The 19,663-nt window shown below is 44.2% G+C and overlaps 1 protein-coding gene across 1 annotated transcript in view; it reads left to right on the forward strand.

The window, feature by feature from the left end:
• The first annotated feature begins 15,173 nt into the window (after nucleotides 1-15,173).
• Nucleotides 15,174-19,663, forward strand: part of MOXD1 (monooxygenase DBH like 1) — a 53,228-nt gene continuing 48,738 nt past the window's right edge. Inside the window, exon 1 of the mRNA XM_080583819.1 lies at nucleotides 15,174-15,535. Within this exon, the coding sequence (XP_080439945.1) occupies nucleotides 15,257-15,535 (279 nt within the window). The 5' untranslated portion in view covers nucleotides 15,174-15,256. The remainder of the gene's footprint in view (nucleotides 15,536-19,663) is intronic.

Consider the following 19,663-nt stretch of genomic DNA (forward strand, 5'->3'; position numbering starts at 1 on the left):
ACATGATCGGTTCAGTAACTTCCATGAACTTCTCAACCAGTCATAGCCTTGACCTCAGAGTAGATCTTCTCAGTGAAAAAGATAATTCATTCTGTTTCTTCTGGCAGACACAGGAGTGAGGCTGTTGGTGGGATTTGTTGTTGTTGTTTTTATCCCTACAGCTCTAATTTTATGGTGGATTTGCACCTGAAACCAACAAGTGCTCAGTAAACCAAGAAATGCCTTGCAATTCCACCCTCCAGGCCTGTGTCTGTCGTTGTCCCTGCCCATCTTCTTCTGAACAATGCCAGGACAGCAGAAGTTTGAGCTAAAGTTTCTCTTTTCCACCAGATGTAAGAAATCCATAAAACCTCTAGCCAACTGTAGATCTCTGGATTTTCAGTAGAACTTACAAACCTCATGGGTTTGGTTGTGGGTTTTTTGTTTTTGTTTTTTTGAAAAGTGATTCATCCGTTTACACACACAGCTCTGGATAGAAAGGCTAAAGGAATATTTGTTAAACTATTCACATATGCTCATAGACTAGAAGAGCTCTGAAATAAATACTGCATAAAGACCACAAGACTAAAAGAAAGTAAGAAAAATATTTGAGGGTAGGATGAAGTAGAGGAGACAAAAAGGGATCATTCCATAGCTTGTACTATTGAGAAGAACAGAAATAAATACGACAACTGCAGGTTTGAGAAACTGCATGCAACTGCAGAGGGCTGTACTGAAAACACTATGCAACATTGTTCTGTGCAATAGATGGTGGCTGACTCTCACCCAATACAGATGACTCAAATTTTGAAAATTGCTCTACTATGAATAGCCTTCTAAAGCTATCCTTTTCTACAGCCAGAAAATCTATCTTTGCTCTTCTTGTTTTACCGCTCTGGGAGGAAGAAAGCGGGAGCTGCTCTGCATGTTGTGCTTCGTTTGTATCCTAAGGCTTCAATAATCTGGTGAAATCATTTTAGTTATGAGTTTAGGGGCATGTTCCGATCATTGAACTTTTTTTGGCTTCCCAATTATGTTGTTTTCTTGGGTGGTTGTGTTCTCAGTGAAAACATGAGGAGCACTGGAACAGGGGCAAAATATGTTTGCAAGGCTTGTAAGAAGTTAAGGGGACCAAAATAACCACATTGTAGTGATGTCAAGAAATCTGAGATACAGAGGCATAATTCAGTCTGGCTATGCATGAGTTACCGTAAAAAAAAGTATATATACCATCCTCAAAATTTAGACATTTAGCAAGTCAGATGCTTTATTAAATCAGATTCAGAATTTCAAGTGGCATAAATATATTTCATTTGAGAGCATCCCGTGACTCAGATTCAACTTGCTATCAACCAGAACCCCCCAGATCCCTTTCTGCAGGGCTGCTTTCCAGCCTCTTATCACCCAGCCTGTACCTACAGCTAGGGTTGCCCCTTCCCAGATTCAGAATGTGACTCTTGGTCTTGTTATGGCTGGTAATTGCCTAGATCTCTAATTTGTCAAGATTTTTTAAATATAATATCTGCAATACTCCTATGCTGTTCTGTTGGGATGTTTCTAGCAAAAGCCCTGCCCCAAACTGTGTTCTCTACTTGAAACATTGTCAAGACTGATTTTTTGAAACATATGATTTGAAACATATGTTCAAAATGCCACTGCAGGTACTGAAGATGTACCACGCTTACCAGATGTGCTGCTCTTGCAAGTATTTAAGGCCTCCTTGGCATCAGTCTAGTGGCTAGGCCTTCCGAAACCACAAATTTGGGCTGGTTGTCGATAGTTTCTCTTGAGGAAAAAGGGACGAAGCTCCTCAGCTTGTGACCTTTCCAAAAATGTAGCAGTAATGGTTTCTATGTGTGATGAAGGAAGAAGAAATGGTGACAACTTGTCCCATGTAATACCACAGTGATATGAAGATACGAAATCCTATTCTCAATGGGTTTCAAAGCACCCAGCCAGCATGTGGAGCTATGGACTGGCTGAAGAAATTACTGGAAGCAGTAGGGAGACAGGCTGCCTGTCCATGGCTATCTGGATACCCTTCTGAAGGGAGACTGCTCTCGCCCCTTGCTGGGGCTCTTTCACCCCAAATAAATCATGGGACTAGAAGAGCAGATAGCAGCATGAGTCTGTAGCCCTGAGGTTAGGGCCCACACCTAGGAGGAGAAAGAATCCTAGGTTTCAGTTTTTCCTGGTTAGGCTTTGCAGTATAGATATGTAGAAGACCATTTGATGAGTTTTTAACAAATTTAGCCCAGAAATTTTTAACAAAGGCAAAAAGTACAATATTATCCTGCACTTTAGTCACAACAACCCCATGCAACGCTAAAGGCTTGGGGCAGAGTGGCTGGAAAGCTGTGCAGTGGAAAAGGATCTGAAAGTGTTGATCAATGCTCGCCTGAACATGAGCCAGCAGTGTGCCCTGGTGGCCAGGAAGGCCGACGGCATCCTGGCTTGTATCAGGAGTAGTGTAGCCAGCAGGAGCAGAAGGTGAACGTCGCCCTGTACTCTGCTCTGGTGAGGCCACACCGCGAGTGCTGTGTTCAGCTTTGGGTCCCTCAGTACAAGAAGGACATTGAGGCCCTGGAGCGTGTCCAGAGAAGGGCTATGGAGCTGGTGAGGGGCTTGGAGCACAAGTCCTATGGGGAGCAGCCGAGGGAGCTGGGGTTGTTTAGTCTGGAGAAGAGGAGGCTCAGGGGAGACCTCATTGCTCTCTACAACTGCCTGAAAGGAAGGTGTGGGGAGCTGGGGGTCGGCCTCTTCTCACAGATAACTAGTGATAGGACTACAGGGAATGGCCTCAAGTTGCGCCAGGGGAGGTTGAGGTTGGAAATTAGGAGACATTTCTTCTCAGAAAGAGCAGTCAGGCATTGGAATGGGTTGCTCAGGGAGGTGGTGGCGTCACCATGCCTGGGGGTGTTCAAGGAAAGGTTGGACGTGGTGCTTAGGGACACTGTTTAGTGGGTGACATTGGTGGTAGGGTGGAATTTGGACCAGATGATCTTGGAGGTCTTTTCCAAACTTAATGGTTCTATGAAACAATCTGTTTGATCAAGAATTTCTAAACTCTACAGGAAAAAAAAGAAAATGTATGGGACTTTTAAATTAATGTGAGACAGGAGAATGCAAATTTAACAATGTTTAACACAGCCTCTAGCATAAGTTGTTTTTAAGAGCATTTTGTTTTATGACTTTTTTTTCCTACTTATCCAGGATTGTAATATTTTCTGTGGATATGCATTACAGAATAATTCCCACTGTGCTGAGTAGTACTTAATGACTACTAGTCATCAGAGCGCCAGTAGTACTGATTTGCTTTTAATGGGTGCCAAAGTACCTTGAGTGTTTACTTTAAGATGCTGTGAGCAATGGGATGAAATAGATTTAGCAAGATGGCACAAGGCTGGGACTAGTCTGGGCTCATGCAAAGGTGTTGTGTCAGATGAGAATAAAGAGGTGACAACTGCACCTCAGAACTGTGCTGCTTTCACAGTTGTGATGGGGAAAATATTTATTAAAAATAAATAAATAAACCCTGCTTGAAACTCAGGTAGAAGAACAGTGATAGAGCCTGAAAAGCTGTGGGCATTCCTATCTTGGTTGCCTTTTCCATCAAAGCTCAGTGCAACCTGGACAATCTACAAAGCCATCAGGCTTTGATGACATTTTTTCACCAAGCTGTAAGAGACCAGACTGGTGATAGAAAGGCTGGGGAGAAAGGCCCAAGATCTTCAGCCCAAGATGTCTAAACAATTGCTAGAAAATCTTCATGGTTTTTGTTTGTTTTGGTGGTTTTTGTTTGTTTGTTTTTACATCATCAGTCCTAATGAAAATTTGCTAGAAGAACAAGCAAGTAATTGTGGTTTGTTTTTTTTGTTTTAATTTTTTTTCAAATAGTGGTGATGTACGTCACAGAGAAATCTCTGAGAAGAGGCTGTGAGCATGTAAACAGGCAATTTTCAGGGAAGTTTGGGTTGGGAATGTAACCTCCCATCCTACCAGGGCCTTGGAGTACACATAACAAAGATATGGTGTTAAAATAATTGAGAAGCTCCTGAAGAATGTTGAGGAGTCAAACTCTGATCTGTGCTTAGCACTACAAAATTACAGTTCTGTGCTGATGAACCAAAGTTCATTACTCACAGATCATCTGTTCAATGTAAAGCTGAGAGCCTGGCTGTTGTGATGTCAGGCTTATAGGAACAGGGAGAGATGAATGAAGCTAAACAAAAAGCCATTGTGATTTAAAGTCTATGAAATGCCACTACTTACTGAAAATTACACATTGTGCAATGAGTCTGGAAAGAAGGGTTTGACAGCAGCACTGGTATCACATGAGACTTCTGAGGTTGTGGCCACAGATGGATGTGTACGGTGACCGCCTCTTTCAGCTCCCACAAAGGCTTTGAGGAGGAGCAGTGAAGTCATGGCTTCCTTGAGGAGCTCTGCTTCCAAAGCAGAGCTGCTGTGGGTCCAGGTGTGGGAGCTCCAGAGCACTGCACTGCCAGAACAACTCATGGTCTGCTGGCAGTAGTGGTATTGGTGTTTTAAAGGAGGCTTGTAAAACACTGAGAGGGCAAAGGGCAACAAAAGCCTTGCTTTGATCAAGAACAGTGTATCACTGTCTTCAAAATGCTGTACCAGAGAGAAATCTTGGACAGTGGAAGAATTCTGCTTGCAAGGCATTCCACAGGCAATAGCAACACCAAAGTCAGCTGCTTGAAATCTTTGCACCTAAGTGGAGCAGGCACACAGTTAGTTAATAAAGCAGCCCTTTGCAAAAATGCAGTTTGGGGATGCCTTTTACCTTCCCTCCATTAGGAGGGAGATTTGAGAAGACTGACTTGTACACATGTATTCCCACATCCAGACTGCACAAAAGGCACTGCTCTGATATTTGCAGTTATTAGTTTGCGAGTGCAATCAGAATAAATGTCTCCCTCACCCAGCACGCAGCGTGCCCCCTGCAGCCGCTGGCTCTGCTAAAGTAACACTCCTGCATATTTACAGCTTGCAGCATGGCCAGCTCTAAGCCCAAAGCCTGTGGGAATGGGGATCAGAGCTGTTTTTCTATCTGTATGCCTTTCTGCCAGACTCTTTGGGACTGGGTGAAGGGCAGGCCCTGCTTTGGTACTTCTGTGGGGCCTTTCCCTGCTTTCTTCCACCCCTAACCATGAAGCGACCACACAACCTGACCTGAAGTAAATTTAGCAATCAAGTAGTGTTGATCTTCATAATTAAAAGTAAATGTTTTTGTAAAATATTTTTTTTTCCTGGAAGTTTAAAGCAAGCTCAGTTATGGGAAGGGGTAGTTTCTTTTTCCCGCAACCCAGCAATGTTTTGGCATAATGGGATAATCTATGATATTTTGTTAATGTCATGGACTTATGACTAATACAAAAGGAATTAGAGCCTCAGTTAAAATAAAAGCAAGCAAACAGGCAGCTGCTTCTGCTGATCTTTGTGATGACTTTCACACTCGCTCAGTTTACCACACCTAGAGTCGTCTGAGGGGATATAAAGCAGACAAGGACCCATATTCATACCACCAGCAGAAAGTGTTCAATACAGCTCCACCCAGGAGTCCCTGCAAATGGTCTGTGGATGTCGTGTCCAGCTGGTACAGTCACATGTAGAAAGATCGCTTATATAAGTATGTGTTTCGGGCTTTGGTCTCATGGGTATATTTGCAAACCTGTCATCAATGAAAATTGAAATAATTTGCATGTGTGCTTTGGATTGGTATGGTGTGCTACAAGCAATGATTTGTTCTGTTTTGTTTGGAAGAGTAACTGTGCTGAAGTGAGCACTAACTTGAAAATGTTTCTGCCTATGGACATCAAACGGCTGAAAATCTTTACAGTTAGTATTCGTATGGGGGCATTTGACAGCTATTTTTTTCCTGGTATTTAAAAGAACCATCTGAGATCCACTGTGGTATAGACAGAAACTCTCTCAAAAGGTCTAGAAATCTTTTAATGATACTTATTCTTTCTTCTGCAACGTTTTCAGAAATGTTGCATAACATCTCTGAAAAAACAACAAAGATTCAAAAATAATACGTACTGATGACACTGTATCCTTAGGTATCCCTAACATAGCTATAGTATAAAAGAATAACAATGTAAATTTATAAATAATTCTGTTTAAAGTAAGACATAAATGACCAAGCCTATTTTACTAGACAGGACATTGCCTTATAGTCCTAAACCACCAGGTGCAGACCTCTGTCTAAACAGCTTTACACTTTACTCTGAAGTAAGTGGTCACACTGCAAGGAGATTACAGGACTTCCTCACACAAATATGGGGCAGAGCTATATAACAGACAGGTGGGGTCAAAACAATAATGAGGTAGGCTAGCTTAAAGGATTTTAAATGCAATATTTTTTTTTTTTTCAGGGGCTGGTGGGTAGTTAGGGAAATAAAATGAGGACCACAAGCAGCATAGAAATGGAAGGGAGAGTTGGGATAACAGTGGTAACTCCTGATTGGGAAAGTGATGGTGAGTAGCTGGGACTTGACTGGGGCAGTAACCTTTTTACCCAGCTTAGATTCAGTAAGAACAGGACATGCAGCAGCCCAAAACCCGAGACCTTCAGTAAGTATTACAGTAATCGTTTGTATATTTTCAATTTCTTAAATATCTTTTCAGTACATGGACCCTGGAACAGGGGACATAGCATTGCAATGCTTGCCTCCTTCACTGGTGGCACAGCCAGTTCTTCTCCCTGTTGTTTCATGCTGGGAGTTCATGCTCTGTAGGTTGTTTAGCAAGACGCCACAGACTCTTTCAGCATCACTGCTTTCAGGGTACTTTTTCTATCATATGTCTCTAACTTTCTTTCTACGCTTGATGTTATGGTCTTGCATTCTTGTGTTCCTTGTTAGGTATGCTGTGTGTCCCCTCAAGTTCGTGTTCCATTGCTAATGTCCAGAAGTGATATAATTTGTTTATTTTAAGGATTTTAATTATGTTGCTTTCTGTCATATTCCTTTCACTTTTCTAGTAACTGTGATTGTCTTTCCAGGTATGAAACTTGACAAAAGCACCAGTGATAAGCAACTCAAAAAAGTCTAAGTGGAAAATCCTGATGTTTTAAAGATCACCATGTTTAAACACCATCTTTTGGAAATCTAACAGTAAATATACCTTCAAATCAGCAAGCAAGAAACTCATTCTCCAGTTTGTGTATACCTCATACACTTTGTTTATAAATTCTTTTTAATCACAACTTCATTCATTACTTAAACACAAGCCATCTTGTGCATGTGTAAATGTTTGGGAAGCAGGGGGAAAGGGGAGCTGTTATTTCTAAAAGCAAAATGTATTGCATCCGTTCTGAGTTAAATAAATAAATAAATAAGAAAAGAAACAACTCAGCAGTGTGCTTGAAATTTTTAGAAATGGGTATTTTTCATCTAGGAATGTTTTCCTTCTAAAAAGCAAGGTTAGTTCTGTTTGTGTTTGGAGATTTACCAGTGACTTCAATGGAAAGAAGATAGTGTTCAATGCTTTGCTGTGTTGAAGAATTCTGGAAACTTTTATGTGATGGAGCAATTGCGTGACAATCTTCAGAATTCATTGGGAGGACAGATGCTACCATTGTTGTCCAAAGGATGCAGTACATTTGGCATCCTCTTTCTGCTACATTTTTCTTTCTTGTGGGTATTTATAGCTTCAACTAGCTATTCAGCCCATTTGCACAGAGGGTTGCGAATAGTTGCCCACTTGCACATGGGGTTGTGCTCCACTTCTGCAAAACAACATATTTCCTCAAAGGCAATGAGTCCTACCTCCCATTCTCCTTCTGTTTTGTGTTTGTGATGCTAATTTTACATTAAAAATAAGAGAGAGAAATTAAAGTTATGCCTTCTGTATTTTTTATCTGTCCAATTAGGAAATAGTGGATATTGTCCATTTAGCTTTAGAAAAATGGGTGTCTATCGAGCTTTGTCAAAGCTACACAACAGGTAGGGACTTCAACTTCTTATAAAAGTCATACAGGTTGAAAAAAGATATCCACCCATTGTTTCATGAACTATACTAACAGGGAGAGCAAGGCAGCGCAGCCTAGGGACCAAGAAGGGCCTTTCTCCCCTCTAGGAGCGGCTGTGTTGGCTTCCAGTCAGTCAAACAAATGTATAAGGTTCAGAACAGCAGTTATGGCCTTAAATTGCCTCCATGAAGATTAGACTCCTAGCAGAGCTGTCTGATGGGATGCGTGGTGATGGGTCACAGTCACACTGAAGTGAGAAGGAAAGCGGAGAACGGAAATGAATCTGCACTGAAAGACATCTTAAAGGGTAGGCTGGACAGACACCTCTCAGGTCTGACACAGGTAAAAGCTGATCTTGCCCTGCACTAAGAGCTTGGCTGAGATGGTCTCTCAAACTAAATTCCAACCTAGTGAGTGTGCTACTCTAACAAACATTTCCATTTTGATTTTAGCCTGCCTTCAGGGAAAAAAAAATCCACAGGACACCTTCAGACTGATAATTATTTGACAACCCGCTTTTTTTTTTTTTTTAGTAAAAAAGATGTTATTAAAGTTGTTAACCAATTAACATATACTCTGTCTCTCAAAAAATTAGTATTATGTGGAGATAGCAACAATTTAATTAGCCAATAAAATATGTGAAAAATGTCTCTACAGTCTTGTTATAATCAATAAAAAAAATAATTTAATAACTTTGGTTTTCCAGATTTTTTCTCATGTTTGAACTGACTAAGACACAGCAGAGAGAAGCAGGCAGACTCTTTTTTCACTGGTGTCATTGTGGTAAGAGTCCTCTTGGCACGGGCTGTTCTTTCTGGGGTTGGCTGGCTTCCTGCACCCTGTGTCTAGTCCAAATACATGGATTTGTCTTGCCATATGAGAGGAAGAGTATGGGAGTTAATTTTTAGATGTAGAAATATAAGAAAAGAGTAACTATTCTATTGTGTCAAATCCATTCAGATGTTTTGCATAATCACCAAAATTTTTGAATCATTGCTCCAAAACATGGGTTGATTTTTTAATGGGACTATGAGAAGTTGATTTAGAAGTGTCGGAATTTCAGACATTTTGGAGTACCATAAGCCACCCACAACCAGAAGCCTCGGACCACTAGCTTGTTTTGAAAAAAGCAATGTATGAAATTCCAGCTTTTTTTATATATATATTATTATTATTGTTATTTTTGCATTTTCAGCTGTGGTTTATGTGCATTTAAAGCTACAGCGATTTCTCTCCAAACAATATACTATTTTCATATTCCTTACAGGCAATGAATTTCTCATAAATTCATGCCTAAGACCTGTATGTAAAGTGCATGTGGCAGGTTTTAGTGTTGTAGGGAATTATCAAGGTTTAGCAGATGCTAGCGAGTTCAGGGAGATAGGCACCTCTGCTCCTGGTGCTGCCCTACCGAGGGTGCCCCTAGGTGTTGATAGGAGCTGGGGAGAGATGGCAAAGCGATGATGTCTCTGTTGTTCCTTAATGAGTCACTTAATTACGATGCTTTAGCCTGATTACAGGTAGTGGCCTAACACCTAATTGACCCAGGGAGCAGCCCAGCCCAGCTCTATGCTCTGTCCGTTCGCAGACAACAGAACATCCCATAGACATACAAAAGTCTAATTTCCACCAGTTTGTTCCGTATCCAGCGCTCGGTGGTGTGCTTTGGGTTAGCTGTGTGCTGGCTGTTCTCTTATGCACTTTAGCCTACAGCAAGGAAATCCGTGCATATGGGATATTGGCTACACATTACTAGTAAACACAAAGTCTTTTATAAATGTTTAACAAATTACCTAGCCACTGCAACACCGTCTTGCTAATAGAAGGCAACAAGAAGTTTGTTCTCACCTGTGGAAAATGAAATAAAAAACCTTTTACCTAGTTTTTGAATTCCTTTTCTGTCCCCCATCAGAATGAACGACATAAATCCAGGTTTTGTTGTCAGGGGGGTGCGAGAAGGTTAGAGAGTTAGGTTGCTGATCCAGCTGGGAGCTTGTTATATTGAGAGGATACCGACACGGAGTAACCTCCCCAGGGTACGTAATTCAGCTCGTGTCCCACGCAGATGGGGTGCCAAGAGCAGGAAGGGTTGTGGGATGAACCATGATTTGGTTGGATATCAGGTTGGAAATGAGGAGACATTTCTTCTCAGAAAGAGCAGTCAGGCATTGGAACGGGTTGCCCAGGGAGGTGGTGGAGTCACCATCCCTGGGGGTGTTCAAGGAAAGGTTGGACGTGGTGCTTAGGGACATTGTTTAGTGGGTGCCATTGGTGGAAGGGGGACGGTTGAACCAGATGATCTTGGAGGTCTTTTCCAACCTTAATGGTTATACGATTCTGTGATATTGCCTCTGAAATGCTAAGGCACAGGACAGGCTGCTGGGCAACACAATCTGTAAAGCTCCTCTGTCTTGATGCAAGGCCAAAGTTTCTCCAAGAAGAGCAAGATGGAAATGTTCCACCTATGCCTCCACCGGTGCCGTTTTCTCAGGCACATACGATGATTCAGCTGCTGTTAAACATTTGTTTAAAACACTTGACTTGGAGGGAAACAAAACAAAAACCAAAACCCTTGAGGTAGGGAACAACTCTTTTGTCCTAACCTACTCGATTAAGCTTGGAGACAAGAGCATGATGCTTGTTTTGTTGATGGTTTTTTTGAAGCTGCACCCAGGAGAATAATGATATGGCCATGTAAGTACACCTGAAGTTGGGCATTTACTGTTCCTATGCACTCCTGTGTTTTTCTGAATAGATATCAAAGGCATGAACTAGCTCTGAGAGGAGAAATATATGGCTCTATTGCATCTTCTGAAAATAGAAGCCCGCTGAAAGCAAGATATTATTAAAAGTGGGGATACAATTTCTCCACCGCTCAGCACTTCAGTAAATATTTTGTCTGGAATTTGATTTATTACTTTATCTTCTTTTATCTTCTGGTCTTTTGAGATTTTTTTTTCACTTGTCTTTTTTCCACCCCATTTCCTAAACACTCAAAAACTATTTTTACATTGTAAAATGGAATCTACCTGCAATTTAATTGATCACTGTAAACAAAGTAACCACATGAAGGCTTTTATAAATCTTTCTAATTCTCTTACTGTGCATTTTATCTATTTGTCTTGCATTTTTCTTTTGCTGGGGGGAGTGGGGAAGAAGGTATCTCTGCTTTTGCTTTCTGGTTGGCATACCAAGGAGTTACAAATTCTTCTTATGAAGTAATATACATTAATCACTAGAAGAAATATTTGGCACCACTGGAAACATAGGTAGAACAAACCTACCTAGCTGTTCTTGAAGCAGCTTAACCCTGGCTCAAGTTAGGGTAGTTTTGGAGCTCTCCTGTGCTGCCTTAAACCTAAGTATTAAATGTTTTCTTAATCTCAGACTAATATAAATAAGGACCAGGACACTTTTGGCAGTTCTTATGCTGAGTTTTGGCTCATGTAGGCTGATGCTTGAAATTACTTGCCTGAGGACAGAAAAACATAATCAACTTTAGGAAAAAAAAAATCCCAATCCTGTGCTGGGAAAATTAGCAGAATTATTTAGCTTTCTTTTCCACACTGACAGACTGGTATCTGCAGACATTGCCAAATTTCCAAATACTTTGAGTTAAGTTCATAGAGACTTCTCACTTCTCCTGGGAGAGAAAATTGGAGGGCAAGGTTTTTATTAGACCAGTTGGAAAAGCATACAAGCTTTACAGCAAAGAGTCTCTCATTTCTCTTGGTTGTGGTTGTTGTCCTTTCACTTCTTTTAAGAGTGCCTCCGTGAAAGGAAGCACTTAGTTGCAGTCATTCATGCAGTGCAATACTGGGAGCTGATTCACGGGCAGTGCCGCAACGAGCTACATCAGCAATGGCATTTCTGTGCAGCCGTAGCTCCTCAGGTGTGTGGGAGAATTCCTTCCCTTTCACCCCAATTTGTCCCAATCCCAATTTGGGGATTGTCACAGAATGTATCACTTCCTCCCTAGATGGAACTGCTTTTAAAATATGTACCTTTATGTATAAGTACCTTTTAAAAATGGTCGACTACGCTTCATATTTACTGATCTAAGACACATATAATTATATTTCTATTTGTCAGTCCATCTAAATGTCACACAATGCATACCCGCAGTTTAAATGCTTTTTACATAGGCATAACAGCAATTTTTATTTTGTTTTGTTTTATTTTATTTGTTTTCAGTAATTGCTATGTACTATTCTTCACAGCATTATTCACAGGTGCATGGTGCCACACGTGCACGTAATGTATCTGCATGCATTTCTTGCAGGACATGGGAAGGTCCTTACCCACTTGGCTTCAAATGTTTCTATACTAATTAAACATGGGGTGCCTGGTGCAGGAGCCTTTTTTGGGCGTTTTGTTTGAGGGAGATGATGTTGCTCTGAATGAAACCCAGCATCGCTGTTAGCTCCGAGTGATTTTTTTATTTTTTATTTTTTTTACATTTCTTTCTTACAGAGCTTCAGTAGTTCATCGAGCAAGGCACAGCTTTCCCCTGAGTAGGCAGAGGCTGTTGCTTCATCTGTGACATGGTTTTTCTCTGCTTACAGTTCTGGGAATTCATGGGTGGAGTGTCTTCTGCAACAACAGGCACTGGTTTGTATCAAAAGATGTCTACATTTGTAATAAGTTTTTAGTGCTTTATAGATCTTGTGCTTTTTTCTCAAATGTTTGTGACATGAACAAGAACGACATTTTTACACAGTATTTTAGTATATGGGCAATGCCATGTAACTGTGTGAGGCAAGATCATCTTCTATAATGTCAGTAAGAGATCTAAAGAGGGAAAGCACTCACTGAATCACTCTGTGATTGGTGAGGTGGCTGCCTTCTTCTGAAAGAGAAGAGGTGGGATTGGGTTCAGCCAGGAGAAGGTGGTGACCAGATGTTGCCTCCTGCTCCTGCCCACAGCATTGCTTCTAGGACAAGGATCAGATTTAGAATGTGCTTTTGTACGAATTTGGTCTCATTCTGATGAAAAAAGAAAAAAGAAAAAAAAAAAAAGAATTGTTTTGTCACTGAAGTGTCCTACTGTGAGATTTGGGGTTGCACTACTCTACCCATAAAGTGCCTCTTCTAACTCCACTAGGAAAGTTTTATTACATTGGTATTGTTCTTAGGATTATAAATAGCAGCAAGTATGAAAAGGTTGGTTTTGTCACTGTATTTGTAGATCAAGCACGCCAGCTGTGCAAAACTGTTTGGATGGTTTGTTTTAATGGAAAAATATCTGCTGGAGGTTGGAAAGCAGCAGGCCTGCTATTCCCGCACTCCTCGTGTTCCAAATTCAGGCACTGCAATGGGATGAGCAGTGCCACTGGGCTCAGTTCAGTCACTGGAGGACAGGTTAGCGTCCTCAGATGTTGGTGAAGGGTCACCAAGGCTTGTGAATAAAGCCTTCAGCAGCAGCTCTCCAGAGCTGTGAAGGCGCAGGCTGACCCTCGAGCGGCGTGGAGAGAAGTTCATTCGGTCGCACAGGGCACTGCAGGAACTCTAGTATTGTTTCTGTCCCAGCCCTCAGCCTCCAGAATGCCATTTTCCCCACAAAAGAAAATAAAGCCCAGCAGCAGTCTGGGGCTAGCTCCAGAGCCGTGGTGGAGCAGGCAAGCCCTGGCCATGGGCTCTGCAGGCACAGGATGCTGACCTGCATGCCAGGCTGCTGGGGGGCTGTCCCGCTCCGAGGCAGGGCTCCCTGCAGCTCGCCTGAAACACCAGACTTCCCTGTATCATCTCCACTTTCATCAAACCCCTTGGAACAAACCTCTGGTCATCTTCTCTGCAGCATGCCCAAGTTACGAGGTGGTGCTGCTGTCTCGGCTTTTGGCTGAATTTACTGGAATGAGCTCAGCTGACCCAAAGCCTGGGTTCATGGGAGCCTGCTCTTTAGTTTCTTGTCTGCTCCTGTGTGGAACAGCCTGTGGGCAGCCTCCTCAGTGCTCACCTCACTCCACCTTCACTTTCCCCCTGGCCCTAGCATCCCTGCAGGCTGGGAGCCCTGCTTCTGCTCCCTGTGCCCATACTGGGCTGCGTGGGGTGCTCTCTACACAAGAATACCCTGTGTCATGTACAGGTTTCTGAGATGTCAGTATCGTTTCTACTAAACATCACAGGGTATGTTTAAATAAGTATTTTCCATTTTTTTTTCTGCACGAGTGGTGGCCGCTGTCACGGTTGCACGACGACAGCTCTCCTCCCAGACGTGTACCTCGCTCCGTCGGTCCGGGAGTGAGGTTGGTGCCTGAGCTCGTGGTGTCCACAGGACTGAAACTTTACCTCGGGGTTTCTGTTGTGTAAGAACAGAATAAACAGCCTAAAAGAAAAGGAAGCCACGTTTTGGGAAATAGCCTCCATTTAGAAAACATAAGCATATTTCGTGTAGCCGTGTAAGAGGTGGTTTTACAAAGGGCGTGTCCCCCACTCGAGTGCTGAGGCCACACCTGTGGCCTGCAGAAGTATCGTGCACTTGCAGCTCCTGCTTAGATTCACCCCCATCTCCTTGTAGCTGTTAGCTGGCTTTGAGACGAGAACCTAACAAGCCAATATTTCACCGTTTTCTATTTTGTGAGTTGCCCGAGTTTGCAGCGAAGTTACCGCTGTAACGGGAAGAAAGGCCACGCCGATCTTTTCCCTTTGAAAATGATTTCCATTTCACCGGTACCTTTTTTTTTTTTTTTTCCTAATTTCTTATGATGCTTTAGGTGAAAGTAATTTTTGGCGCTTATTCATTTATTTATTTATTTTTCTAGGGGCGTTTAGTTCGATGTCTGGCTCACATGGCGGCGTGTGCTGCTGTTTGCCCCGGTGCTGTTCGTGTCAGCAGCCCGTAAGGGCGGCAGCCCTCACCCCCGGCCCGTGCGACTCCGGCCGGCTGCCAGGGAGCGCGCGTTTCGCTCCCGCTGAGCGCTGCCGGGCTCTCCCCGGTAAGTTTCACCTCGCACAAAGCACCTCCAGCAGCCCAGCGCCTTCTTCTCCAAGCGGACCCCGGGCTGCCCGCGCACCGCGGGGCTTCCCCCGTCGCGGGGGGGGGGACGGGCGATGCCCAGGTGCTGCCGGCGGGGCTCGGCCCCGACGGGACCCCCACGGGTGGTGGGCACCGGGGGGCGAGCAGAGCGGCGGCGGCGGCCCCGGTGCGCGCACCCCCGACGGGGCCGGCCGGCCGGCGCGGTGCCGCCCGCAGCGGGGGCGGGGTGAGCGGGGCTCCCGGCCCCCCCCGGCCGCCGGGGCAGCGCACACGCCTCGCACACTCACACGCGTGGCGAGAGGATGCGGCGGCTGCGCCCCTGGGCGCTGGTGCCGGTGCTGGGCGCCCTGCTGGCCGCCGGCTCCGGCTCCGGCTCCCCGTCGCGGAGCTACCCGCACAGCGCCCTGCTCGACGGGGCGGCCGCCTACCGCCTGCGCTGGGGCCGCCGCGGCAGCGCCCTCGCCTTCCGCCTGGAGGTGCGCACCCGCGGCTACGTGGGCTTCGGGCTCTCGGCCAGCGGCGGCATGGCCTCGGCAGACATCGTGGTGGGGGGCGTGGAGGGGGGACAGCCCTACCTGCAGGTAAGGACCGGCTCCTTCCCCGAGACGGCACCCCCCGCTCCGCTCCCCTGCCCTGCCCCGAGCCCCCTTTCCCCGCCAGCCTCCTTTCCCCGGCCCCCGGTTCTCCCGCAGCCCCCCGCTGCCGGCCTCCCCCTGCCTCCCGCACGGCTCCCCCGCTCCCCTCGCCCTGCTCGGCGCCGGCCTTTGGCTTGCTCCCTGCAGCCCCGCGGGGGCGAGGGCGGCTATAACGCCCCGGGCTGCCGATGGACGTGGCTCCGGGAACAGCCCCCGCTGGCCCCGGCCTTTGTCTTCCTCCTCTCCTCACCCGGAGATGCTCCGACCTTGCCACCGAAAAGGATTTAGGAGCGGCCGCCGGGACTCGCCACTTGTCCCTCGCCTGGCAAAGCGACCCCCGAGGAGCCCGGCCGTGTGAATCCCTAGATATTTTCCCCTAGCTGTCTAGGTGTTGCTGGGGACGTGGGCTCAGCCGGGGCTTGCAGCGAAACTCTGCTCCGAGAGGCACCGGGGGGGTGGGAGCCGGGGGAAGGGACCCTATCCTCCGGTCCCCCCCCTGAACCCCAGCCTGGGGGGTTGCTGTGGGGCCAGGGAGCAGGGACAGCACGTCCCGTGGGACAGAGAGGGGAGCCAGGCTCGGCATGGCGACCTGTCACCCTCCGTGCCTGGATGACAACTTTTAGAGAGACAAACTAAGGGCAGAGGAATGCCCGGTACGGTCGAGGAGCTGTCTTTCCTCATTTTGTTGGAGCTAGCTGATCTTTGAAGTTGCTGCTTAAATTTTGAGAGTTTTCTTTTGTAAGAGTATGGATTTTTGCTAACTTTTCGCCATAAGAAAACCAAACAGTTAAGAATCTCTCCCTACTGTTTGTCAGGACTATAAAAGCAAACCTTTTCTGGAAAAAGAGTGCTTTTAGCATAAATGTATTTTTCCCCTATTAGTTTACTATATCAAGTTTAGGCAAATATTTGTCTTATTTAAGTTCAAACCAGTGATTTCCAGAATATTTTTTTCTCCTATTTCAAAGTGAAGATCATTTTTTCAGAAAGCCTCAGTCTAAATAAACCCCTAATAATAAGAAAACCCATTCTAGTCATCGCACAGCATAGCTCTTAGAGGCGCAGAATGTGAGGCTTGCTGGAGCCCTACAGTTCAGAAGATACACCTACTAAGCATTGAAAGAAACCAAACTTTCTGTTTGGCTAAAATTTGGCTGTCCTCTTTGTGCAAAGCAAGCATTTCAGAAAGGCATCCAAACCTAGCGTAAAGGCATCCAGTGACGGAGAATCCATCACTTCCCTTGGTAGTCTTTGGCAGTGGCAAGACTTTAGCCCTTCCTCATTTCCAGTATTTGTCTGGCCAGGTTCAGGTTCCAGATATGCATTTTCTCTACCAGATTTAAAAGTCTACTTCCTCCACCCTGCCCCCATAAAATTATTTATATGCTGTAATCAAGTCACTCCTCAATTTTCTTTTGCATAAAATAAATAGATCGAGCTCTGTAAGTATCCCACTGCAGGTCATTTTCCCCAGCACTCAGTGCACTTTTGTGGCTCTTTTCAGCATCCCTCACAGGTTTTCAGCATCCTTAAAAATGCCGCGTATACAGAATTCCATTCTTCTTCCAAAGGCATCACATGGCAAATACAACATGCAGAGAAAGGGGAAAGACTGTAGCAAGTGCCTCCTGTCAGGGAACAGCTGATACTTTTCCTGAAACACTAATTTAACACATAAACATCTGCTATGCAAAGTGCTATGAGTTATTGTGTTACACTCTGGAGTAGATAAGGCACAGAAGAAATAACTTCTATCTGTTAAGCTTGCTGGAATTTTGGTGTTTTCACTATCCCCATTTCTTCTTCAGTTAGGCAGCAAAGCAAGTTTTATTTTTAAACTGGGAGGAGGTCTTTTAAAAAAGGTGCTCTGTTAAAGTATTTCTGTGCCTGCACTGAAAGAAGGAAAGGTGAGAAACAAAGAGGATGGGCTAAACGCTTTGAAGAAACAAAATTTGTCCAAAGGTTTTCTTCTGGACAGGCAACACAGACTGATATAAAACGAATACCTAGTTCCAGAATCCTGTTTTAATAGTGTCTAATTCTTTACTTAGACACACAGTTAAGATTTTAAAACACTTCATTTATTAATTGTATATAATCGTTTACAGTTAGTTTTAGTTACTACTAAAAAGATTTTTTCATAGATAGTGGCCTTGGAAGTATGTGGTTTTATGCCTAGCTGCACACTATAAGATTTGTACACCATATAATGAAAGAACTTACTTTTCGGTTTTAGAAATATGTTTTTATTCCATGATCATCACTCGGAAAATGTGCATCGTGGTATAAACTCTTAGAAGGGTCATTTTTTGGTTTCTTTGACAGTTTTGAGACGCTAGTTAGTGGCCTGATTTTTCGAAGTTGTTCTGAAACACCTTTATAACCTTTCAAGTGGGCATTAAAATTGCTAGTCTCTTAGGAGAATTTAGCTTTTTCCCCACCTTAAATCCTCTCTCCTCCTCTAAAAATAGAAAGTGTTCTCGGAGGGAAGAGTCCTCTTGTGGGAGCAGACGTGTAAATGCAGTTAGACTACCACCCTCTGTAAAGGAACTAACAGCAGATACTCCCTGGTTTGTGAGAGAGCAATGTACCGAGGTGGAGGAAAAGTTCCAGTTCATTTTCAGAGAGGAGAGAGAACATTTCCTCTGGCATTTATTCTTCATCCTCTCACAACAAATGGATGTGATTCCCGCCATCAGCAGGCAGTGCCTTTCCTTTAAAAAATCTGATGACTCAAAGTTCTGGATATCTGAAATTGGATTTTATTGGTTTTTAGATGTTTTGTGATCTTTGGTGTAGTGGGTTACTTGTTTTGCTTTGCTTTTCCATGTCTGAATTGTATTTAAGGAAAAGGAGGTCCGGCATAATGAGTAAAGACTGGAAAGATTCAAAAGACAGAATTTTAGTTTTCTCTAAGTATATTAAGGTAAAAAGTGTTACGATGCCATGTGAGAGATGTACTGGAGTAGCTTTTTGAAGAGGTTTTGAATGATCCTCAAATTACGCATTGATTATCGTAACACTTTGGGAAGTCAGTATTTGGAACAAGAACCTAGACGTCTTTGGGGAGGGCGTAGAAGGCATAGCGTGCATGCATGCGCGCATACATGCACAGCAGTGTTGTATTTTGAGGGAGCCACCTCCACCAAAAAGAGGCAGATCAGTGAGCACATAACTCTAGCACGTCCCTGAGAGCCCCGTGGTGCACAGCTGCAGACTATGCGCGGTTTGGGTGAGCATGTTTGAGAAAAAGTAGAAGATATCGATGGGGTCTGGTGTTGAAGAGCTGAGAGCTGCCTTTATCTCTGTAGGGAGGGGGTGGGCTTGGAAGAATAGCTTGTACTCAGCAAAATGTTCCCTGCAATATTGCTGTGGTCACTTGCAGCATGTGTTGCTCTTCATAAAAGTTTTTGGGACAGCTTCAGCTTTTGCATTTGGCATTCCTTCCTTCCTTCTTTGTGTGTGTGTGTGTGTGTATGCTTATGAATTGACACAGCATGCATTTTCATGCTAGACCCATGCCTTTTCCTTGGTCTCCACCCCTGTCTGGAATTGTGCATCCCCACCCGCAGCACGTAGCTGCCGAGAGCCCCATTTTGGGGAGAGTAATCCTCCTTGATGAATGGCTATTTTGTGCAAGTTATACAAGAGAGTTGCATTGTTAGAGTCTTCTGTTGAACTTGCACAAAAATAGTCCCTACTCAGGGTGAATAGGGACTGTGTGTCACTAAAAAGTACTTTATTATTCATTACAGCCTTGCTTGTTAACTGTCACCCAAACTAAAGAATATCTGTTATCAAATGTATCCCATGGAGTTAGCTTAATTGCTCACAGGGAAGTACTTGGAAGAGATTTTAAAGGACAGAAAACAGTGAGCATTCTCTGTACTTAACGATATGCTGCTTTTAAGTGCACTCATGCCAACAGCAACAAAAGAAGTGTTTAGAAAACAACTTGAAAGGCACCAAAAGAGAGATGCAAAGTGAGTGCCACACTGACATATCTCAGTCGGTGCTTTGTTGGAGGTATTTCATGCCTTCGGGCATTGTGGCAAAATCTCCAGATGACTAATG

This window comes from Anser brachyrhynchus (assembly GCF_964034855.1).
Source record: "Anser brachyrhynchus genome assembly, chromosome: 3".
NCBI classification, from domain to species: domain Eukaryota; kingdom Metazoa; phylum Chordata; class Aves; order Anseriformes; family Anatidae; genus Anser; species Anser brachyrhynchus.